This window comes from Pipistrellus hanaki, assembly GCF_964339955.1.
Source record: "Pipistrellus hanaki genome assembly, chromosome: 3".
Classification (NCBI taxonomy): domain Eukaryota; kingdom Metazoa; phylum Chordata; class Mammalia; order Chiroptera; family Vespertilionidae; genus Pipistrellus; species Pipistrellus hanaki.
The window spans coordinates 11377254-11403377 of record NC_140505.1 but is presented as its reverse complement, the minus strand read 5'-3'; the positions used below and the strand labels follow the sequence as shown (position 1 = coordinate 11403377).

The 26124-nt window shown below is 37.8% G+C and overlaps 1 protein-coding gene across 1 annotated transcript in view; it reads left to right on the top strand.

Annotated features, from left to right (window-relative positions):
- Positions 1-26124, top strand: part of TUSC3 (tumor suppressor candidate 3) — a 98267-nt gene that overhangs the window by 10016 nt on the left and 62127 nt on the right. Inside the window, exon 2 of the mRNA XM_084877021.1 lies at positions 22884-23053. Coding sequence (XP_084733147.1) covers positions 22884-23053 — 170 coding nt within the window. The remainder of the gene's footprint in view (positions 1-22883; positions 23054-26124) is intronic.

The window sequence follows — 26124 nt, the reverse complement described above, 5'->3', positions numbered from 1 at the left end:
GCATACAAGGTAAAATAATTATGGGAGTGCTCTTCTGTCACATTCACAGTCTTGTCCATGCTCACCGAGAGGGAATTATTTAAGGGTCATTGGGGATTATTTTAGAATTCTAACTCCTAACGTGAGTAAGCTCACATTTTTGAGATTTTTATATATATTTAAATGGTGGTTTACCAAGTTCAACATAAACAGATATGATAGTGTATAAAGCTCATCACTCTGAAATTGCATAGTACTTATTATAGAAATAATTATTCACAAAAATATTTAGAAATGATAAGAATTATTTTATTTTAAAATCTGTTTTTATTGATTTCAGACAGAAGAAAGGAGAGGAAGAGAGATAGAAACATCAATGATGAGAGAGAAACATCCACTGGCTGCCTCTTACTGGGGATTGAGCCCACAACCCAGGCAGGTGCCTGGCTGGTGTGGCTCAGTGATTGAGCATCAACCCATGAACCAGCTTTTCTCAGGATACCAATTGATAAAGAAGTTTGGGATAATAATATATATTTTATTTTTCACAGGGGAAACTAGCAATTATACATTAAAAAAGGAATTAAGAATTTTATAGAAATGCTCTCTCCTCCCACCCATTATAGCATAAACCACTACCGTTCTTTTATCAGATTTTTACTTGCAGTTTCAAAATAGCAGAATTATGTATTCTGAATAGTAAGTTCAGATCTTTGTAAGCTTCACAGCAGTGAACCCTCCATTTCCAAACTGTCCTGACTAATATTAGAGAGAACATTAGGGGCATACCTAAGTTGAGACAACTATATTGTTTTTGAGTTCACATTTCTCTATCAGCTAAAATAAAAATAGTGATTTCTTGTCTCATTTAAGATATTCTTTGTAGCACCTTACCTTCTTCATTCTCCTGCCAACAGACTGATAGTATAAAAGTAAATTATGAAATCCATTGTCCACATTTCATTACTAAGTCTGAATAGTGTAAGATTTAAAGATAATGCCATAATAAAATTGACACTTTATGTGCCATTATTCTATAGTGGTTTGAAAGATGCATACATCTTTTTAATAGCCACTTTTGTTAGTGCATTCGCAGTGACTGGGCATATTTGTCAACAGCTTCTAGAGAGCGACTTCTGTTGCTTTCCGGCTGTGGCTTTAATATTTTTCATCAGACTTCATTATATTTTTTCTACATTCGTTGGTGGTGTGCCAGAGTTGTTTACTACATCAGATTTGTCTTCTTCAGAGGCACAAGCTAGACTACACTCCCAGCTTCCTCCACATTCATGCGGGGCCATGTGACCGAGTCCTGGGCAATGGCATGTGACTGGAAGGGATTGGAGCCATCTCCAGCCTGGCCCATAAAGGTGTGCCTGGCCTACTTCCACCTGCTCAGGGGACTCTTCTGTATTGACTCATCACCAGCTTCCCTGTGAGGGTCTGTGCCAGGTGCCCCTGAGGTCAGAAAGGAGGAGAAAGCCACCGTTCTTCAGAAATAGGAGAGGTAGATTCAGGAGATCACGGTATTAGTTTTCTGTGGTTGCTGTAACAAGTTATCACAAATGTACTGGCTTAAAACTGCATATTTCCCTTCCCATTAGAGATCAAAAGTCTAAAATCTGCCTCTCTGGGCTAAAGTCAAGGGGTCTTCAAGGCTGTGGAAGTTCCTTGTCTTTTCAGCTCTGAGAGGCTGCCTCCGTTCTTCCTGATTCCTCACCTGCCTCACTCCAGCCTCTTGCTTGCATCTCACATCTCCTATTGACTGATCCTCCCTCTCCTAAAACCCCACTTGGCTAATGTAGGCTAATCTTATTTCATGATTAGTCACATCTACACAGTTTCTTTTAGCACGAACTGTAATATGCTCCAAGTTTCTGGGGATTAGGATGTTAATATGTGGGGTGGGCCCTGACTAATTTGGCTCAGTGGATAGAGCGTCGGCCTGCGGACTCAAGGGTCCCAGGTTCAATTCTGGTCAAGGGCAATTACCTTGGTTGCAGGCCCATCCCCAGTAGGTGGTGTGCAGGAGGCAGCTGATCAATGTTTCTCTCTCATTGATGTTTCTAACTCTGTATCATTCTCCCTTCCTATCTGTAAAAAATCAATGAAATATATTTTTAAAAATATGTGGGGTGGGACATTGTTTAGCCTGTCACAACTACCCAGTAGTTGTAGACCAAGATACTTGGTGGAAGTCTTTAAGAACTATAAGAGCTCTTGAGAATCACCTTGGTGATGCATGCTGAGACTGTGGGTAGCTGCTTTTGTTACCTTTGTTTCTCCTGTCTCTGCAGTGATGTTCTAAGCTGCCCCTATTTTTTTTTTTTGCTACAGTACTATAGTCAGGTTTAAGTTTCATAATTAGAGATGCTAAAACTAAATAATAAAACAAGTCTCTTTCTGTGTATTTAAACACTTGATTTAGAGCAGTATGTGTTCCTTGTATTTATGTTTATGATTATAGTATACAAAGAAAACCGATCCTAACATTTTGTCCATCACTTATTAAGAAATCACAATCTCATCCTCTGAACTAACTCATTGGTATGTATCATTTGCTTCCCTCTACATTATCAGAATTAGAACAGTGTGCTCATGAAATAAACTTCTTGCAAGGTCTAGACTCGCGTGGAATTCAGTAGCTATTCTTTATGTATACTCTCTCTCTTATAACAGCAGTTTGATTGCTGGCATATTTTCACCAGGTTTAAAATGTGTCTAGAGCTCAGAAGCAAATCTCAATGGCTGGTGTCTCGAGGAACATAGCTTTCAAGCCACAGCATCATCTGATTTATTTTTCATAGAATTGTTTTGAATAAGTGGTATTATTATCTCTTCAAAATGAGAGAACCCCACAAAGTTCAAGGTTGCACAGTTGGTAAAGGAACAGAGCTGTGCCTCACACATTGGCCTCTTTTCTCATCAGGCATGCCTCAGTGTAGGCGTATGTACTTGTACTTGCCTCATAAGAGACACATTTTCCTGAAAGTCGTAGCATGCATCATAGGGGCATTAATTAATCTGCTATTGTCTCGGCCAATTGGGGATCCACACAAAGGTTCTAGTCATAGCTGCTTTATCTCTGACTCTGTCCTCCTGGGTAAGCCAAGCCATTCCATCTCTCTGTCACAATACTTCATTAGCTAAAAAAAATCAGAGTTGAGCTAGATCAAAGATGGCGCTCAACTTTGGCACCTTATCATTCATTTTAAGGAAAGAGTGGAGAACACTATGGCAGTAGGAAGAGCTTTATTTTCAAAAGAGCACAAAAGTTAATATTTTTTCAATTAAAATATTCTCTTACTTTTTTTAAAATTAGTCACCATCAATAACTCTCTGGATGTTTTCATAGCACATTTTTTTTATCCCCTCAAATATTAGCATAATGTCCTTTATATTATTCATCTACAATTCTCCCTTAGAACTTAGTCCAGTGTATTGCTCAGATTAGATACTTAAGTATTTTTTTAATACTTAGGAGTAGTTGCAAACATTTCTGAAGTATACAAGCTCGCCTCCCTCTCCCTATAACTCAAATAAATAGTAGTTGGAAAGAGGCCAGTGTCTGAATCTAGTTAAAATGATGAACAGTATTTCACAGAAATAAACAACAAAAAAAAAGCTTTGAGGTCATTTATATAAAGTTAAGTCAAAATGATAAAAATTCAGTCAGTTGCTCATATGCTAAAATTTAACTTTTAATTGCAAGTAGTCATCTGTTAGAAAGAATAATGAATGAAGAAGTGATGCTTTTGTTGTGATTTTTTTCAATTAAAAGTTAAATATAGTATGATGGACATCTTCAGTTAATGCATGACCTTTGGAGCATAATTCTGGAGTTCATTTTCACAAAAATATTAATTTTACCAGTTTTTTCAGTGGCCATCTTTCAGTTCTTGCAGATTTATATAATTCTTTTTTGAAGTACCTAGTGCCATTTTATCTTTCTCTTTTCATATGTTAATTGTAATAATTCTTACAAATCCTCATTTGTCATTGGTTTGGCATATAATTTGAGTAGTTCTCCTCTATCAGTTTTAAAAAATAAAATTGTTGAAAACCTTTGCTAAATATAAGGTTGCAGTCAAATGTAGGAATGACTAAAAAATAGTGTGACATGGTGTGCAGGGATAAATACTTGGGTGGAATAAGAATGGATGTCTGCATAGGTATTACTTTTATAAGTGGTTGGACATTAGTGAATTTAACATAAATAGCTTTTGCCTCTCTACGCATCTTTGTAGTTTTGCTGGGCACACATTTAACTCTTAGATAAGGAGGATCTACTGTGCCTGAAACCTTTGATGAAGTTGCTGAGTTGAGAGGCTTGTTTGTGTTCCGGTTGCTGGTAAGGAAGGTCACATTAAATAGGGGTACAGGAGTACTTTTATTTTTTCTGTTCTCTGTAGCCTCCCCTCCTTTCCTTCTTCTTTTATTTTTTATTTTTTTTCCTTAACAGCCCCTCCTTGATGACCACACAGGTACGTCTGTTACCAGGCCAGGCCACTCAGACTGCGTATCTCACTTGTCATATTTGGTACACGGTTAGGCAGGTGACTGAGTCATTCATTGGGACTTTTCTAAGTGGAACCAGCAGCACGGTTATCTTACTGCTAATTGGCGCATGAAATTGGAAGGGTGGGATTTTAGGTTGCCTATCACTTCGGGCATGAAAAACTCTGATACACAGAAGCTAAGCAGATAAACAAAGAGATTTTCAGTAAATATTTGAGTACTGACTCTGTCAGTCTTTGTTCTAGGTGCCACTGATTCAGAAAATAAATCAAGCTCTTGGATCTAGTCATCCCTGAAACCAGGTCTCCCTCCTTCCTTCCCTGCTGTATGTGCATATACAGTTCCTTTGCAGCCATGCTAGATTGAACCAGGCTTATGTCATTTTTAATTAAAGGAGTTTTGATAAATATGAAATTCGTTTATCACCTTTTCAGCTGTGATTAAGAAGGTAATACAGAATTTAATATATATATAAATAAATTCAAATTGGTAAAATACACACTTATCTTCATAGTACAGGTACAGAACGCAGGAGCTGGCTAAGCTAATCCTTTCCTTAGGTAATTTTAGCTTTTTTCCATTGCCACTTTGGCATGGTATTTTGTTCCTGGAAGTTTTCCTGTCTTTTTTTTTTTTTTTTTTTTTAATCCTTTATCAGGCTTAGGTGGACAGAGCAAGGGAAATTAAGCATTTTCCTGTTAAGGGAGCCTAACTGGCATTCAAATCCGTAATCCACTTCTTAGTAACTTATTCATTTTTATTAGTTTTTGCCACTTGATAGCTTCCTCCATCCATCCTTCCATCCTCCACCACCACCCTCAAGATCTTTTGAGATTAACCTGCTGCATTTCTCATTATTGTTACTAAAATGGTACAATTATGATTATAAGTATACATATACTTCATGAGAATGGGGAAATTGCATAGGAGGCATCATCCTTTCCCTAGTGGTCAATTTCTTTTTTTCTGTGCTTAGTTGTCCCTGCCCTGCTCTCATCTCTTCTCTCGGGCAGTTAGAGGTCATCAGGTGGTCTCTTTTGCTCAGGTCCTTTCTTTTCTTTCTTCTCCCACCTTTTTTATTTATTTATTTATTTTTTTATTGATTTCTGAGAGGAAGGGAGAGGGAGAGAGAGAGAAGCATCAATGATGAGAGAGAATCATTCATCAGCTGCCTCCTGCACCCCCCTCACTGGGGATGGAGCCCACAACCCTGGCATGTGCCCTTGACCAGGAAAGAACCCAGGACCCTCAGTCTGCAGGCCAAGACTATCTGCTGAGCCAAACAGGCTAGGGCTGCTCAGGCCCTTTCTTAAAACCGGAGCAGCTTTTTCTTCTTGAGCACGTAGGGTTAGGTGGGCCTGGAAAATAGAGGTGGCTTATAAACCATTCTCCTGCCTCTTAGCTCCAGGAGAAGAATGTCTGCCTTGATTATTTTTTCTGGTACCTGCCTCTCAAAGCTTGCTTCAGGGTTTTGACTCACAGTTGTTTCTCTAAGAGCTAGAGCTCATGTTCTGACTAATGTCGTCTCATTCCTCTTGAGAATTTGGGGGTGTTTACATCCTTGTCTCAGTCAGTTTGGGCTGCTACAACAAAACACCACGGCCTGGGTGACTTACAAGCAACAGAAACTGATTTTTCCCATTTCTGGAGGCTGGAGGTCCAATCAGGGTGCCAGCAGAGTCGGGTTCTGGAAGACCCTCTACCAGGTTGCAGATGGTTGATTTCTCATTTAATCCTATTATACAAGGCGCATAAAGGGCAAGCAAACTTGGGGGTTCTTTTCATTAGGCATTGATCCAATTCACCCTCATGACCTAATCACCTCCCAAAAGGCCATCGCATTGGGAGTTAGGATTTCAACATGTGAATTTGGGGTGACACAAATATTCAGTCTACTGCAACCACCTTAGAGAAGCAGGTCAGTATAACATCATTTTAAGCTAGATGTTACACTTTGTGTTCAAATGGGTTTTCATGTAGTAGGTGTAAATCACTTGGAAAACATTTAGAGGGATCAGCCAATTAGAAGCTAATAAGCATGTCTGACCTCATACTTACAGTTGTAAGGGATGTCTCCAGCTGTGGAACTAACAGTCCTGGTGTTATTATGTGTTAAGATTTTTTTTAAAGGTAAAAAGGTAGTTTAACTTTTGGGATTTTTTTTCTACTGAGCATTTAGTTCTTATTTAAATTTTCCTTGATTTGTTCTTTTGAAAAATTTTATACTTAATTATCAAAAGCAATGAGCATTTAAAAAAATATAGTCATCAAAAGTATACATTTTATGGGACATATTCAATCAACTGAATAATTTTTGCATATGAATACATATTTTTGTATATAAATATACTAGAGGCGCGGTGCACGAAATTTGTGCACGGGGACAGGGGATCGGGCCTAAATGGGCAGTTGGACATCCCTCGAGGGGTTCCAGATTGGAGAGGGTACAGGCTGGGCTGAGGGACACACCCCGTCCCCATGCACAAAATTTGTGCACCGGGCCTCTAGTATTAAAATAATTATTAATTGCAAATGAATATACCGTGTTTCCCCGAAAATAAGACATCCTCCGAAAATAAGACCTAGCGCATGGAAAGATAAGACATCCCCTGAAAATAAAACCTAGCGTAACTTTGGGAGAAAAAATTAATATAAGACACTGTCTTATTTTCGGGGAAACAGGGTAATAGCAACTGAAAATGATTACCAGTTTCAGATTTTGAGACTGACCTTAGTATTCTTTTCTTGTTGAAATTTAAAAGTAATTATACTTTGGTTCTTTATTTGCTGCTACTTAGCACAAAATTTGTCTTTTTACTTTTTCTTTTAAATTTTTTATTTGTGTAGTGGCTTGCCTGGGTTAATTCTTGCAGTGATCTGTTTTTCCTGCAGGGATCAACCTCTGAGTTTTTTTTTTCCTCCTTGTTTTTATTTTTAAGCCTGGCTCCCTAGGATTTGCCAGGCTTTGGTTAGAGGTTGTGATTAAGAGCCCAGACCCACTCAGTCTTCCATGCTGGCCAGTGATCTGTGTGGGGTTTGAGGAATGTCTTCGAATCTCGGAATTTTCCTGTCTGCCCTGCATTTAGCCAGGGCTTAGCAGCTGGCAGGCACTTTTTCTGTTTTTCTGAATGTCATCTGTGTAGGCTCTTTTTGGCCTTTTCTTTCCCTGAATCCCTCAGTTAGAGTTATGCTGAGTACATTGTTTTCCTGCTGTTTCTGGTGTCTGTTTTTTTCTCCAGTTGTTTGCCATTATGCCCTCTCTTGTTTTGCATAATACCCCAGGCAGTGCTGTGGAACTGCTGGTTCTCCTGTCCTGCTTCTCTTCCTGAGGCCTCTGCTGAACTGCCTTGGAGCTGGGGGTGGGGAGATAGATGGCCGCGTAGGAGTGGGAGTTAGAGGAAACGGAGCCCCCAGTCTTCTCAGCTTGCCTCTTCAAGAGTGGAAACCCCACTTTCTGCCCTGTGAACAGGGCTGGGTGAGGGGAAGCAGTCTCCTCTTCCTCCTCAGATGCTTTGCCCAGAATAGAAGGCCTGCAAAGCCAAGCATTTCTGGCTTTAAATGCCATGGATTCCTGCTGTTCTTACCAAGATTCCTTGGATTCTCTTGAATAAAGGCTTCTCAAGTTTTGCATGCCCTTATGTTTCAGAGATCAGAAGGATTGTTCTTGATAATTTTCACCAGTTTCCTTCTGTTTTGCTGAGAAAGAGGGGCTGCCCCGCTCCTCTCAAGGCCGTTTTGGAAATCTGACTCCAGAAAGCATCTCGGGGATAATTATGCACCTGACAGATGATGAAATCAATACATGGGGGACTTAATAATACTATGTACTCTTTGGTGAAGAATCTGACCCTTTTTTATCGCTCTTCCTAATTTTAGATTCCACATATTCTGCAATTTCAGTGGCTCCTAAACTGTTATTAACTTAGTATAACATTTAATTTTGAGATAGTATGACATGTTTTGAGACCAAACTAGCTGGGATGTGGTTGACACGGCTGTGAACTCTCTCTCCACTGAAACCAGGGCTGATTGTGAGAACCTAGGTGGATGAGCCTCCTGCCTGATTGTTCCATGGTGTCTGTAGCTCTCAGTGAATTTCCGCTCAGGTAGCAAGGTCAGTTCTTCTGTGAAGAATATGTGCACGTGGTGGTTGTGCTGCCCCACTACACTTGGTAGCACCTATTAATTAAAGTTATTTGTTTAATAAATGACATAAAATACCCTGTTTCCCCGAAAATAAGACAGTGTCTTATATTAATTTTTGCTCCCAAAGATGCGCTAGGTCTTATTTTCAGGGGATGTCTTATTTTTCCATGAAGAAGAATACGGTACACATTTATTGTTAAATGAAAATAAAGGAAATTTATTATCTGTATACGGTACGGTAGTATGGTAGTTGTCAACACAAACCAGACAAACTGAATCCTACAGTATCAAGAATTTACTCATTTATTCAATGACAATCATGTCATCTTCTGGAACATCATCGTAGCAAGCCAATTCCTGAATTTCCTGGTGAATTTCTCGTGACTCCATTTCTTTCAGAATCAGTGGACCAAATCTCTCATGTTTAGCCTGGGGGGGGCCTTATTTTCGGGGGGATGCCTTATATTTCACTCAGAAGGAAACCTGTAAGTAGGTCTTATTTTCGGAGGATGTCTTATTTTTGGGGAAACATGGTATTTGTAGTGATTTAAAATAGGAAAAGTAACAACTAATGTGTATCCACCCTCTCACAGTTGCTCTTTTTACATATCATTTCATAGGTTTAAGGCATACACAGTTGACAAGCTGTAGTTAAGGTTTTTACTGGTTCTTGAAATTAAATGTAATAATGTTTGAAAGACAAGCAATATTACTTTACCTTCGCAGGATTGATTTGACTGGTTTCTGTGCTTCTGTATTAATTGTAGAGTTGTTTTTTTGTTTTGTTTTGTTTTGTTTTCCTATTTCTATAAAAGAATGCCATTGGGGTTTTGATAGGGATTTTACTGATTCTGTAGATCACGCTAGGTAGTATTTTTGTGCCCGGTAGATTCTGGAACCCATAGACCACCAGGGAGCCGCGTCCAATGCAAAGGCAGAAAGTCTTTATTCATTCTAGCCCAGGCTAGGGTCCGAGCCGGGGCACCAGGCAGTGGCACTCACCCGTTCCAAACTCGGGCCGGCTCTAAGTTTCCTTCTAAGTGTTATACTATAGCTCAGCTATGCAAGCAAGCACCCTTTGCCGCCCCCATCCCCATTCCTTTGCATAAGTCCTCTTTTGCCATTGCGGCATCTCCTGGGTGGTTGTCTCCGTGATCACAGGTTAGGCTGGTCTGTTCCCGTGAATGCATTCTGCAGGGATCAGGTCGCTCAGTTCCGGGAGGTGAATTCCACAGCGGTCAGGTCGGTGGTCATGAGATGAGTACCTAAGGGATGAAACCTCCCTCGTATTGTATTTTGTCTTTACTCAACCTTATATTTATTTATTGTTGTATTCTGGTTTTACTCAACCTTACATTATGGACATTTTAACAATACTAAGTCTTCCAGTCCATGAACACAAGTCTTTCCATTTGTTTGTGCCTGCTTTAAGTCATTCTTCAATGTTTTGTAGTTCTCATTATGCAAATCTTTCACCTCCTTAGTTGTTGTGGGTGGTTTGTTTGTTTTTGTTGTATTTTGTTGTTTTTGCTTCTGTTATAAATGGGATTGTTTTTTTAAATTTTTCCCCCACAAGGTTTGTTGTTAATGTGTTGAAATGCATATTGCTGATATGAATGTAATATGGTGTAGCCACTTTGGGAAACAGTGTGGAAGTTCCTCAAAAAAATTAAAAATGGAACTGGCTTGTAACCCAGCGATTCCACTCCTGGGTATTTACCAAAAAGCAACTAAAGAAAACATTGTGAGGAGATAACTGCACCCCATGGTCATTGCAGCACTATTCCCAATAGCCAGTGTGTAGAAGCAGTGTGTGTCCATCAGTCGGTGGCTGGACAAAGGAAATGGGGTGTGCAGTCAGCCATAGAAAGGGGAGGATATGTGACAACATGAATAAACCTTGAGAATAGTATGCTAAGTGAAATGCCAGTCACCAAAAGAAAATACAGCATGATTCCACTTACATGAGGTGTGGGAAACAGTTAAGTTCGTTGAATCAAAGAGTGAAATGGTAGTTGCTGGGCACTGAGGTGGGGAACTGGGGAGTTACTACTATTCAGTGGCTGTGAAGATTTAGTTAAGCAAGTTGAACGAGTTCTAGAAATGTGCTATTCACATTGCAGTTATGGTCAACAGTAATTCAGGTGACTTAAAATTTCAGTAAGAGGGAAATCTTATGTTAAGTTCTTACTAACTAAACAAAAATTTTAAAAAACTATCCCCCCCAACGTCATTTTAGGCACCATTTGCAAACCATTATGAATGTAACAAAAGGTGTCAATGATACTGCATTAAGATACATCCTAAGATACATGTACTCCCTCACACTCCCAGAATTTTCTGACGGCTAGCCAGGGAGCATTTAGAGATGTCAGCTGAATAAGTCAGTGGCATTGAACATTTCTGGTAGGAGGGGCCGTCACTGCTGATGAGGTTTCTCCTTTCCCGCCCCCCGCACTGCATTCCATCCCATGCTGGGAAAATAGGAACTTTTCTTTATTTTCTGAAGATGCTCTTGTTTTTAATGGTTTAGTGATCCTGATTTGGGTTCTAACTACAGATTGGTAATAGTGCTCTATAATTTTTGGCAGGTTTTTAGATTTCAGTTTTTGAGCAATTTGATATTGAAGAAAAAAACTGTTTTTAAAAACTTTAAAAACTCGAGTATTAAATAGGTTAACTATTCTTACATGTGATCACACACATTTCATACATAGAGTGGGACAAACGTAGGTTTACAGTTGTGAGTGTGCAAAACTTTATTTTGCATTATTTTATTTATTAATGATTGTATTATTTTCCGTACAAACAAATGTATTAGTATATATATGAACAGTGGATCAGTTAATGTTATTTGTCAAACACTGTTTACCACTACTATGTGAAATGCTGTTTTCAGAACTTTACAGATACAAACTTAGTATTGTCATTTGCTCCTCATTGTAGTGTAAGGTTGAGTAAAACCAGAATACAACAATAAATATAAGGTTGAGTAAAGGCAGAATACAATACTTTATGGCAAACATTAAAGCAAGGCTAGGCCCCGAGGGAGGTTTCATCCCTTAGGTACTCATCTCATGACCACCCACCTGACCGCTGTGGAATTCACCTCCCCGGAACTGAGGGACCTGATCACTGCGGAATGCATTCACGGGAACAGACCAGCCAAACCTGTGATCACGGAGACAACCACCCAGGAGATGCCGCAATGGCAAAAGAGGACTTATGCAAGGGAGCGGGGATGGGGGAGGCAAAGGGTGCTTGCTTGCATAGCTGGGCTAAAGTATAACACTTAGAAGGAAACTTAGAGCCGGCCCGAGTTTGGAACGGGTGAGGCCACTGCCTGGTGCCCCAGCTCGGACCCTAGCCTGGGCTAGAATAAATAAAGACTTTCTGCCTTTGCACTGGACTCGGCTCCCTGGTGGCCTGTGGGTTCCAGAATCTACCGGGCACAACAGTAGGGCATTAAACATTTATTATTTAATCACTATAATTATAAGGTTCAGTATTATTTTGAGTTATTTTCTAAGGTCTGTTATAAATTCACGGTCACTTTGTAATAAAATAAAGAGCGAGTACCATTCACTTTGGATTTAAAAGCAAGAGCCAATGCAGAGATTGACAGGGATGGTGGAGTGTGAAGGCAGTGTCACATGGGGATGTTGGAAGTACTAATTTGACAAGTGTAGCTTAGAAAGATAAAGGCTAGTCTTTGTTCCCTCTGAATTTTTAAATGTATCTTTTATGGTTCATACTTTTGCTCCAGAGGGCAAAAGTAGTTCCAGTAGATGGGTGTTACATGTGTAAACATGTACCCACTAAAAGGAAGAAATTAAAATATTATCACGGTTTTGAAATGAAATTGGCCACCTGGTGAGATAGCAAACTAATTTCTACTAGAATCGTTCACCTTTGGTCACCAACTGTCAGGTATAGTACACGCCATACTGTGTGGGAGATTTAATTAAATTACATCCACTCCAACTTCAACAAGTATATTCTTTAGGGAAGGGAATGGTAGTGGTTTTTTTTTAAAAAAGGATTTTTTTTTTTCCTTTCTTGGGCAACTCCTAATAGAGTATATTTATAAGAAGCATGAACCATTTATCCTAAACTTCAACAACAAATCCCTCTTATTTGAGAAGAGACTCTCCAATGAGGATGTAGTTTTAGGATGAAAAACCGGGAAAGGGAAGAAAGAAGGGGAAATCACTGTAGTAAGCAGATATGCTGAATCAGAGCTGAAGACAGCTGGTATAATAGATTGCTCTCTACTAACGGGGCCATATTTTTCAAGAAAATGTTAAAAACAGCTACTTGTTCTGTTTTGGCTCAGTGTGTAGAGCATTGGCCTGCAGACTGAAGGGTCCCAGGTTTGATTCTGTCAAGGGCATGTACCTTGGTTGTGGGCACATCCCCAGTAGAGTGTGTGCAGGAGGCAGCTGATGGATCTTTCCAACTTTCCCTCTCCCTTCCTCTCTGTAAAAATCAATAAAATATATATTTTTAAAAAGCTATTTTTGGGAAATGTGATCAAACAGTAGTATAACTGCTTAATGTTTTTTATGGAAATTAAAAATATTTAGATCTTAGTTGATGTTAAGCTTATTTAGTATTTCTTGGACATTCTACATTTGAACCTCATAGACATAGTTAATTTGAGTAAATAGGTAGAGGACAATGTATTGATGTGTCAGTGAGCAGGTGTAAGATTGTTCACCTCAGCAAAGCACTGACCTAAAGGCAGACAGATCAAGGAGGACAGGGATGTCTTGTTTTTTTTCTCTTTGTATTTTAAAGTGGGGAAAATTCAACTTGGATATAAGAAATTTTAATAGCATGTTATCTGTTTTGATTACTTATTGATAATTTTATCAAATGTGTACTAGTACTCTTGCAGGAGTTTACAGTTTTAGGGGAAATTTGAAGCATATCCTATTCAGAGACTCTCTTTAGTGATGGAGACATATGTAAAAACTAACAAAAATAAGATAAGTACAGGTAGATTCACTTTATGATCTATAAGGATATGTCCATGCCTCTGTATGGTAAGCACTGGAAAGGTTTCAGAGTTAGGTAATTGACTGAATTGAGTCTTAACTAATGAGGAGGAGTTAGACATGTTGATGAAGGCTGTGTGCTGGAATATGGAGAGAGAGAGAGAGAGAGAGAGAGAGAGAGAGAGAGAGAGAGAGAGAAAGAAAGAGAGAGAAAGAGAGAGAGAGAGAGAGAGAGAGAGAGAGAGAGAGAGTGTGTGTGTGTGTGTGTGTGTGTGTGGTGGGGTGGTGATGATGGCAGTGGTGGGGAAGGGAGAGGAATGGAGAACCTTAGGTGGTACAACCATCTGGAAATATAATGCATTCAGGGACTGTCAAGTAGCGGGTCCTTTTGCACTTGCACAATTCTGTTGGGATTAACATGAGTTGAGGCTGGACAGGTATAAATGGAGGCCAAGGCTTGAAGGGTCAGAAATGCTATTCAAAGCATTTGAAGTTTACATTGTAGGAGATGTGCAGACATTGAAGTATAATATGCAGATATGTGAGTCACTGCATCTGCATTTACAAAGATAACAGTAGAATTTTTAAAAGGGGGGGGGGCATATGTACTACTTTAACAATAAAGATAAATTTTAAAATATGTTCATAACAGCACAATTTACAATAGCTAAGATTTGGAAACAGCCTAAATGCCCATCAGCAGATGAGTGGAGTAGAAAACCATAGTACATCTACACAATGGAATACTATGCTGCTATAAAAAAGAAGGAATTCTTACCATTTGCAACATCATGGATGGAACTCGAGAGCATTATGCTAAGTGAAATATGCCAGTCAGTGAAAGAAAAATACCACATGATCTCACTAAATTTGTGGATAATAAAGAACATTATAAACTGATGAACAAAAATAGATACATAAGCAGAGAAGCATCGGACAGACTGTCAAACTACAGTGGGAAGGCTGGGGAGGTAGATCAACAGAAGGACTTGTATGCATGCATATAAGCATAATTAATGGGCGTAAGACACTGGGAAGGGGGGCGGGGAGACTGGGGGAAGGTCACTGGGGTAAAAGGGGAGACATATGTACTACTATTGCTAATACTTTAGACAAAATAATATTAAAAAATAAATGGGAAAAACCTGTATGACCATTGTTAAGGGAAATAGAAAATAATATGAAGGGGTTCTCTACAGCAATGGAAATAAATGCATAGGCTTTTAAAACAAAATTATGATAATAAAAGTTTCGATATGATATTATGATATTGGAAGAGGACATTAGGATTTGTGGGTTTTTTTTTTTTGCTTTTCTACTTAGATTGTAAAAGTAAGCCTTTGAATAATGGTTGATGTTTGTGGTGGCAGAATGGAAACTCCATTAATGTGGTTAGAACTGTGTTACTCTGCAATAATTTAATTTGTCCATTTCTGGCATGTTTATCACCAGAAAAACTCAAAAATTTATTTTGCTAGAGCCAGGAAAATAGTTTTATTCTTTGGGCTCATACTGATTTCTTCTATCCTTTACCTTATTGGTTCACTAAATTAGACTTGAAATTTCTGGGATTTCTTTCTTCTGTTTCTTAGTAAATAGATACATAAAACCCTGGTTACTAAAGGATTTTTTATACATACTCCAGGTCCTTTTTCTGAAATGATCTAAGGTGTTTGTTACTAAAGATTAATGTGGCAGTAACTGCATGTTAGAATATAATGAAACAGTCTCATTTTCTCAAATACCAACCTGTCCAAAAGTAAGGATTATATTGAAGTGAGTGTAGATTTCAAAATACCTGTAGAATCAATCAATAGATGGGAAGATGAGTGTAGGAGCAATCAATAGATGATAAGAGCAAGGAGGCATAGGGTAACTAACGCACCCCTGGCTGCATTAAACATTTCTCCCTCGAGGAATCACAATATCTTATCTTTTAGCTACTTTTTTTTCAATATCTTTCACTGTTTTGTCCAGGGGCAATAACTGTTGTTCTGTTGTTTACAGAGTAATGTAGGTAAACATTTAAAACAACATGGACATTTATAAAGTAACCTTCTCTAGAGATAAGCCATTTTCAGTTTGCTGTATGTCTTTTCAGATATTTAGCATGTACATAAAATAAATTGAACAAAAAGTCAAACACATCTATTTTGAAATATGAATCAGTACTTTACACAATATTCTGACAAGTAATCCTTTTTAATTACTTAAAGGTAAATTGTGACTATCCTTTTAGGTAAGTCTGTCTCATCTTGTTATTGACTATGATTCTGTTTTATTCTGTGCCATATTATGATTATGATCTAAGCCCGTGGTTCTCAACCTTTTAAATACCGCGACCCTTTAATACAGTTCCTCTTGTTGTGGTGACCCCCAACCATAAAATTATTTTCGTTGCTACTTCATAACCGTAATTTTGTTACTATTATGAATCGTAATGTAAATATCTGTGTTTTCTGAGGATCATAGGCTACCCTGCTAGGGGTTCTCAACCTGTGAGCCGAAGACCCTCGGAAAATACATATATTTACATTACGATTCATTAACGATAGCAAAATGACAGTTATGAAGTAGCAACGAAAATAATTTTATGGTTGGGAGTCACCACAACATGAGGAACTGTATTAAAGGGTTACGGCATTAAAAAGGTTAAGAACCATTGATCTAAGCAATCTTCCTTTTATAGGCGCACATAAGATTAACAAACATTTGCAATTATAAACAATACTGCAGTGAATATCCTTATACATAAACACATGTGCCTTAACTGATGATTTCTTCAGGATACATTGTTAGAAATGTTATTGCTGTAATTAGGGTTCATGCATTAAATTTTATATGTTTTTTTAGGGTAACTTTGAAAGATTTGCCAATTTATAACATAATATTCTTTAACCTTTTACAATGGTATTTTTAATACAGCATATTACATTTATGTGTTAAATGAAACAAAATATTTGTATAATATTTTTAGCAAATGAATATTCACACTAAACATGGGACCAGATGTACAGACTACTTCCAAGTTTTAACGATACACTTTTGCCCTGGACCGCTCTCTCTGATCATGATAGCAAATGCTTTAAGAAGAGAAATTCTGCCACAGTGGATGGGGAGCAGGGTCTGGACCAAGACCTATGTCAGCCATGAGAGAGTTTTGGTAAATCTGTTTATGAATTTGCAATGAAATGGAATTTTATCCATAGATTCTCCCTTCCTGAGTTCTTTATTTGTATTTATCTCTTGAGTTCATCTTCAAGTAGTAGTCCTGGCCCCTTCTAAGAGGGTCTGAATTCATTTTTTGTACTGAACCCAGTTTTTTGCTTGCTTTGCTATCTTACATTACTGTTGTGCTTTTAATAAATAATACATTTCAATTATGATCCATTCTTGATATTGTGGAGATAAATGGAACAGTAGCAGGGATATCTCATTCTGTTCTCGGGTCAGGTGTGAACTTAGGATATTTTCTCTAATATTATGCAGCTAGAGACCTGGTGCACAAAAATTCTTACACTCGGTGGGGAGGGGTCCTCAGCTCGGCCTGCACCCTCTCGCAGTCTGGGACCCCTCGGGTGATGTCCATCTGCCAGAGGGGAGCAGCCCTAAGCTGCAGTCGGACATTCTTAGCACTGCTAGGTGGGAGAGGCTCCCGCCACTGCTGCTGAGCTTGCAGTCCTCAGACTTGTGGCTGAGCAGAGCGCCCCCTATGGGAGTGCACTGAGCACCAGGGGGCAGCTCCTGCATTGAGGTCTGCCCTCTGGTGGCCAGTGTGTTATTCTGCCATTAGGGTTAATTTGCATATTACCCTCTTATATAGGATGATTTCTACATAAAACCCCACACGAGAAGTTTCTTTGGAGACTTGGGGTCACAAATCTTTGGTCCTCTGCCGGTAACACAGATTTGAGTTAATAGGTAGCTGTGATAATTTTAATACCTTTTATACAAAATAACTAAAGGAAATAATTTGCTCTACCCCAAATATTTTACTTCTGTCATTTGGAAGTAATTCAGCAGACCACATCTTATTTTGGTTGATGGAAAGGCATTGGAAAACATTTAAAACTTTGCTCTTGGCTGTGTTGGATTCTATTTAGGTTTTCTTGGTTTTAATAATTTAACCATCACAGATTTCACTGATCAGTTTGTGTGACTTAAGAATAACCTTGCTAAGAAAAATAATCTCTCCGTTTTGCAATTAATGGTTGATTTTTTGTTTTCACATTTAAAAAAATATATATTTTATTGATTTTTTACAGAGAGGAAGGGATAGAGATAGAGAGCTAGAAACGTCGAGAGAGAAACATCAACCAGCTGCCTCCTGCACACCCCTTACTGGGGATGTGCCTGCAACCAAAGTACATGCCCTTGACGGGAATCAAACCTGGGACCTTTCAGTCCGCAGGCCGATGCTCTACCACTGAACCAAACCGGTTTCAGCTGTTTTCACATTTTTTTGTAGAAAACATTTTCTTTAGCTATAACACATTGCATGTCGCTATTACCGGTAAAGTTATATACAAACCAGGCTTCTAAAACAATGCGTTATTTTGTGATGCATTGTATGATTATAATAGGATTTCTGCTATGTTTGTTAGCACTGGCAATGGCCGCCTTGCCTGGATCCAGGCCCCAGGAGAGTAAGGCCAGATGGCTGTGTTCAGCTGTAGGAAGGGTTTTTTCTCTCCTTTTGCAGCTGCTGTGAGTCTTTGTCACTGGTGCCTGTTTTTAAAATGGGGTATTTATTTAACAGAAAGATAGGGAGTTCAATAAAGATGGTGACTGACACTAATGCAATGCAATAAAAACAGATGCTCATTTAGCCCCCTTCATGACTGTCCCTTGTTAAAATGGCTTCATATTTTGATCTTTCAGGGGTCAAAATTCTAATGATGCTATCTCTTGATAGGGGAGTATTATATTAAAGCAATTTATAGTGAAAAATTGTCATGGAACCAGCCCACATGAATTAAGTAAAAATCCAAAACAACAAAATAACTGTTAATGTGGTAGTGAAAAATAAAACAGAATAACCCCCAATTCTGGTAAAGCCACTTATTACATGAGTGTTACTAAGAATATTTTTACTGCCTCTCTAGAAATACTTCACTTAACGAAACACTGCAGTGTTGCGAGGCTTCTCTTGTCTAAAAAAGGCATGGATGTTTGAATAAATGTTTTAAGTAACTTTATTTCTATGTTTTTTATTCAGATGTCTCTTAAGACATGAGACAACATGTATATCTTTGTTTTGGTGCATCTGGTCATCATTGAAATGTACCTAGGGATACAATGCTGGCAGTCAGACACCCCCAAGGGTTCCTAGACTGCGAGAGGGTACAGGCCAAGCTGTGTCCACCCCCCCCCCCCCAACTCCCTGTGCATGAATTTTGTGCACTGGGCCTCTAGTATGGATGTAAAAGTATTAGATTAGTGAGATTTTTTTTTCATATGTAAGTTTTACTTTAGAATGAACAATTTTATTCCATGATGCTTAGTGAAATGTACCATTTATTTATTTGTATTTTTGTTAGGAATTGATTTGTAGAAGCATGAATTGAGAAATTTTAGTAATATCATGTTGTGGATTGGCATATAGATTATGCCAGTTTGTTTGTTATAGTGACTTGCCTTAAAATTCAGATTTAATAAAAAGTATTAAGATAAAAATATAGGCTGGGCACCGATAGTTAATATGACTGATTACATTAACTTCATTAATACGTGGGAACTGCTAGCTCTTGCTTTTTACAATGTAACAAGCAAGGACAGGGTTTCTTCTTTTAAGATTCTAAATATTAGATTTATTTTGTCTTTTCTGATCTGGTAGATTTATGACTTCCCTGTTCCTATATCCTGGCCTTAGCCAACAAAATCCAACTGATCACACACTCTTTACATAGCCCCTGCCAAGGTTTCAGAATTTCCCTCTGTGCTAAATTTAAATTAGCCATTACCGACCAGTTAGTGTTCACAGACATGAGATCTTATATGCCATATTGTCCTGATGGCACTAAGGCATTTAACACCAAAGCTATAACCGAAATACCAATATAAGCATTATTTTTACTGCTAGAGCATCTTCGCCATAAGGCCTTGAGAGGAGGACCTGCTGTACTCCTTCCTCTTTCATTTTCCATAAATTTTATGCAGTCTTGTCATGTAATCAGTAATCCACAGTGTTCATTTATAAACTTAGCACAGTGCTTGTCATATACTAAGTACTGGGAAAACGTTAGATAGCTCTGAGATTTAAGATATTTATGAGGTTATTTTAAAAAAATTTTCCACTTAGATGTTCCTTCAGGAGGCACTGTTCCTCTCAGTGTTGCTGATAGGGATTAACCTGAGGAGAAGGGAACAAAATTGGAGTGCCTGTCCTTTGCAGGATGCTTGATATGAGTTTTCCAAACATTGTGCCATTTAATTTTACCAACATTGTTGTCAGGTATTATTTGTTTTAGAGATAAAGAAACTGAGATCCAGAGAAATAATTTAGTAAGGTCACATTGTATATAAATATGGAACCATCATTTGATTTGAGCCATCAAATTATTTTCTAATTTAAAAATAGACGTATCTTCCTCAGTTTTAAAAGTTTACATTATATTCCATCTTATGGATGTGTCATCAAGAGATACCTTCAACATGTACCACACAAAGTTTCCTCAGAATTTTTTTTCCCCCCTTGGGAATAGGGAATCAAGGTTCCTGAGTATTACTCTCTTTAAGAGACCAAAAGGGACACCCAAACAGAGAAGGTGGTGAAGTGTGAAAGCAGTTCTGCAGAAATGAAATGGTAGCAGGAGGAAAACATTTCCGACAGAGAGAAGCACAAATGGCTCTGAAATGGAAATACAATACATACCTGGAAGGGACAAATGCTCCTAACCTGGCTCTTAGCTAAGGCTACAGCCCCATCCCAGAGAGATGCTGCAGTGGAGTAAGCCCTGTTTGGAGGCTGATGCTCAACCTACGATTCTTTCTTAGGTCATTAAATTCACATTGACCAGTTTTCTGTTCCTTACTGAATGTTTCTACTATATCAGCTTGAAATACTTTCTTTGGAGAATTAGCTCAACCTTCTTTATAATAGACTAGAGGCCCAGTGCATGAAAATTCCCTCAGCCCAGTCTGTGCCCTCTGGCAGTCCATGAATCGTCAGGCTATGTTTGACTGATGGCTTAGGCCCGCTCTCCGCAGGGAGTGGGCCTAAGCCAGCAGGCGGACATCCTTAGCACTGCTGTGGAGGCAGGAGAGAGACCCACCACCACTGCTGCGCTTGCCAGCCGTGAGCCTGGCTTCTGGCTGTGCGGTGCTCCCCCTGTGGGAGTGCACTGACCACCAGGGGGCAGCTCCTGCATTGAGCGTCTGCCCGCCTGGTGGTCAGTGCACATCATAGCAACTGGTCGTTCTGCTGTTCAGTCAATTTGCATATTAGCTTTTTATTAGATAGGATGCTCTAGAAAGTGTGAGTCAACCATGTAGCCCTTCCCCTCCCAGACCGTTTTTTCAGTACAAAGGAGACAGCTAATCAAATCGCTCACTTCTGCAAACTACTTCCTAAATAGAGAATCTGAAACTCATGTCTCTTTAATTATGTGTTCTAAATCCATATTTAATGCTCAATATTTTTGCTATTATTTTTTTCAAGTGTATTGGTACTTTAAAAATACATCTTTCTGTATTATCTTAAAACATTTAAGCATCTGGAAACTATATGTTAACTTATTTACCTGGCCTATTTTTTACCATAAGGAATGCATGCTTACAAAGAATTATTTTCTAAGCCTAATCAGGGAATTAAATTAGAGGAACTTTCATAATAAACTATCTCACTATGTAGAAAGCTCTAATTTTGTTTAAATGGTTCCCCAGATTTTTTTTTTTTTTAAAGACTATACATGTGTATAGAGATATCACACCTGAACATTTAACACACACACACACACACACACACACCACTATTACATGGATAAACAACCTAGGAATTAACAGTAGAAAAACCAACTTTGAATTCAGGCTTAACCACTTAGTAATTTGATCTTGAGTAGGTAATTTAGGTTCTCTGAACCTGAATTTTTTCTCTGTGCAATAGGGATGTTGGTTGGCACCTGACATGTTGTATGCCTAGTATTATAACTGACACATTGAAAGTACTCATTAAACATGTCTTTCTGTTTGTTGTAAACCTTATATTAAAGTATGAATGATAATGCTAAATTTAAAAAATAAACTCAATTTTTTATGATTTCTGAAATGAGTGTATCTGTGTCATTGGCTCTTTATTAGTGACAAATGATCAGAGAGCGTTCTGAAATGATGATCAAAGCCATATATCTTATAGCAGTTTCTGGTGCTTCCTGCTCTTGGGTTATTGACTTTAAAATGGGAAAGTTACTTGAGGCAAGAGATATAAAAACTGAACACACTGCTTCTTGTGGGTGGAAAGTAGAACAAAAGTTAACAACTTTGTGTGAATACTCAAAATATATATATACAGATCTTGTACTTTATTGATTAATTTTTATTTTAGAAGTTTATAAATAATAACATGTATCTCTCTATATAAAAACCTAAGCGATGGTTTGACCGGTAACTATGAGTACATTGACCACCAGGGGGGCAGATGCACAGGCATGGAAACATGGAGCAGACTGATGAATCTCAGAGGGAAGGGGAGAGGGTGTGAAGAGATTAACCAAAGATTTTATATGTGTAGTAGGGGCCCGGTGCATGGATTCGTGCACTGGTGGGGTCCCTTAGCCTTGCCTGCTGAGGGGATTGGGCAGAAACCGGCAGTCCGACATCCCCCTAGGGGTCCCAGATTGTGAGAAGTTCCATGTTGCACTTAGTTGTCATTTCTCCCTCTTCTCCGTGTTACTGTTCCTCAGCCTTTCCTGGTCTTCATGAACTTGACACCTTTGAAGAGCACTGGTTAGTTATTTTATAGACTGTTATTAAACTTGTGTCAGTGTATTGTTTTCTCATGATTAGATTGAGATTTACCATTTTGCTAAGTGTACTAGGGAGGTGATGTGCTCTTATCTGTGGATCTCAAGGAATACGTGATGTTGATGTGTCTTACTACGTCTGGTATTGTTCACTAAAACGACGACTTTTAACAGAAAATAACATTTGCTAAAATATAATCTCATGTAATTCTGCTTTTATGAAATACAAACTGAGGGACTTTAACCTTGTGTAAATTTAAATTCCTATATTTAATTGCAGAATCTATTAGCCGAAAAAGTAGAACAGTTGATGGAATGGAGTGCCAGGCGCTCAATCTTCCGACTGAATGGCGACAAATTCCGAAAGTTTATAAAGACGCCACCTCGGAACTACTCTATGATTGTTATGTTCACGGCTCTTCAACCTCAGCGGCAGTGTTCTGTGTGCAGGTAATCAAGCATTAAAATTTTTTAAAAACTATTGTGTGCTTATAATATTTATTATATGTAAGATAAATGTACATAATAGAATAAAACAGTTCAATGTTTTAGTCACATATAGCAATGAGCATTTAAAAGTAAGCTAAAATAATTGTATTCTAGGAAATGACATTGATAAGCCAATATTCTTTTATTACATAACATTTATTGACCATTTTCATATATAATTATGAAAAATAGTTATCAGTATGTCCTACCTAAAGGTAAGAATGTGATAGAATTTGGTTTGAATATTGCCTTGTAGTTCACCTAATATCTTGTAGACAGTGAAGTAGTCCCTTTAGTCTAATCTATTCTAACAGTTTTATAGAGAGGACACAAAAAGTCCACTTAATTTTCAATCTCTCCAATGACTAGAACTGTGAAATAGAAGTAAACAATTTGAAATGCATGAAATATTTTTCAGTAGAAATATCCTAAAGAAAATTTTGGACAAGTACAAATATAATACATTTGTAGCAAATGCTGTTTTTTCATGAAACTTTTTAGTTTGAGATAATTGTAGGTTCATGTGCATTTGTAAAAAAAAGAAAATGCAAACAAATCATATCCTTTTTACCTGCTGGCCCACAGCGGTAACAGCTTGCAGAACTATACGCACTCTCACCGGCAGCACGTTGGTAGTGGTACAGTCAAGATACAGAACAGGTCCATCCCCATAAGAATTCCTCTTGTCCTTTATTGCCACCCCCACACCATTCCACTCCCCACCTCCAAACTTTGTTCCCTGTTTCTGTATTTTGTCAAGACTGTTATGTAAATGGAATCATACAGTGTATGACCTTTTTGGTTTGCTTTTCATTCACTTAATGTAATTCCCTCAAAATCCATCCAAGTTGTTGTGTTTATCAATAGTTTAATCTTTTTTTACTGAGTAGTATTTTATGATATGGAAATACCACATTTTGACTGCCCATATGTTAAAGGACATCAGTGTTGTTTTTAGTTTTTGGCCATGACATATACAACTGCTGTGAAACTTCTTATACAGGTTTTTGTGTGAACTTAAGTTTTTGTTTCTCTGGGATAAACACCAGACAGTATAGTGCTTAGGTTGTATGGTGGCTGCCTGTTCTGCTTTACAAGAAACTGTCTAAATGGTTCCAGGGTGGCTGTGTCAGTCTACACGTCCACAGTAGTGTGTAAGTGAGGTGGTTTTTCATCTCATCAGCATTGCCTTTGTCACTCAGATAGAGATGGAGTGCTGTCTCCTTGTGGTTTCATTTCGCATTTCTCTCATGGCTAATGGTATTGAACATCTTTTTATATGCTTGTTTCTCTTGTTGAATATTGTTTCGCATGCTTATTTATCATCCATATATCTTCAGTGAAATATGTGTGGTTTTTTGCCCATTTCTAATTGGTGGTCTCAGAGTTTTTTATGTATTAGAGATGCTAGTTCTTTATCAGATACGTGATTTTCAAATATTTTCTTCTAGTCCATGGCTTTCTCTTCATGCTAGAATGGAATCCTTTGCAGATTTTAAATTTGGTGAGGTCCAATTTATAATTTTCTTCTTTTACATTTCTTGCTTTCCTTACAAAATTGAAGAACTCTTTGCTTAACCCCAGATCCCCAAATTTTTCCCCATGTTTTTTTCTAAGAATTTAGTTTTAAATTTTGATCTGATCTTAGAGAGAAAGCATTCAGACTTTCATCATTAAGTATGATATAGCAATAGGATTTTTATAAATGTCCTTTATCAAGTTGAGGAAGTTCTTTATATGTAGTTTGTTGAGCGTTTTTATCCTGAATGGTTGTTGGATTTTGTTAAGTTTTTATCTTATTTAATTTAAAAATATCACCTTAATTGACATTTTTGTGTAAGAGTTGTTTCCCCTAAAACTACAAAATGTCTTTTGCCAGAATTGATATGATTTTGCTTCTTTCGCCTGTTAATATGGTGAATTACTTTGACTGAGTTTCCAATGTTGGACCAGTCTTACAACCTGGAATAAATCCCTCTTAATATTATTCTTTTTATGCATTGCCGGATTCTGTTTACTAATATCTTGTTGAAAATTTTCACATCTATCTTTATGATAGATATTGATCTGGGTCACTTTTTATATCATTTTAATGCTATTTTGTCTAGTTTTGGTACCAGGGAAATACTGGCCTCATAAAGTGAATCGGGAAATGTTATATCCCCATTTATTATTCTGGAAGAGATTGTGAAAACTTACACAATTTTAGAAGATTGTGTTACTACTTTTTTAAATGTTTGATAGAATTCTTGAGCAAAACCATTTAGGCCTAGAGATCTCCCCACCCCACCCCCAACCTTAACCCATTGTCTGTTTCTTCTTAGTTGACCACTGTTTTCTGAAAAAATAATTGCTTTTTGTGTAGTAACTCCACACATTGTTTATTCATCTGTGGACTTTTTAAAAATATCTGAATCATTGTTAGCTCTAGTGGCAATGGAAGTTATTAGTGACATGGTCATTGAATAAGACTAAACAGTTCTGTTCATAGGAGTTTACAGAAAGAGAATTTCATTGTTCTGAAATTTTCAAGAAGGATCTCATCATAACCTAATAGTGAGTGTATATCATAGGGCATGGTGCACAGTGGGTAGAGAGGATAGTGAACAAAAGTTTTTTGAAAAACATCTCTTCAGATGATTCCTAGTTCCTCTCCTATCAAATTTGAGGACCAGTACTCAAGTGAGCATTAATACTGCTGTCAGAATTGGGCTAGCACATATGGATAGGGAAGGTATAAATAAACATCTTAAGGGATGCTGTGAAGCCCAAGGCAGAAAAAATACCACCTTAATTGATATTTTTGTGTAAGAGTTGTTTCCCCTAAAACTACAAAATGTCTTTTGCCATGTTATAATACCAAATATGTTTTAGGAAAATAATTTTCTTGCATCTAAATATTGAATTAATTGAATTTCTATATTCACTACTGTGTGAAGAAATATATTTATTTAATGATTGTATTTTTTTAATATATTTTATTGATTTTTTACAAAGAAGAAGAGAGAGGGATAGAGAGTTAGAAACATTTA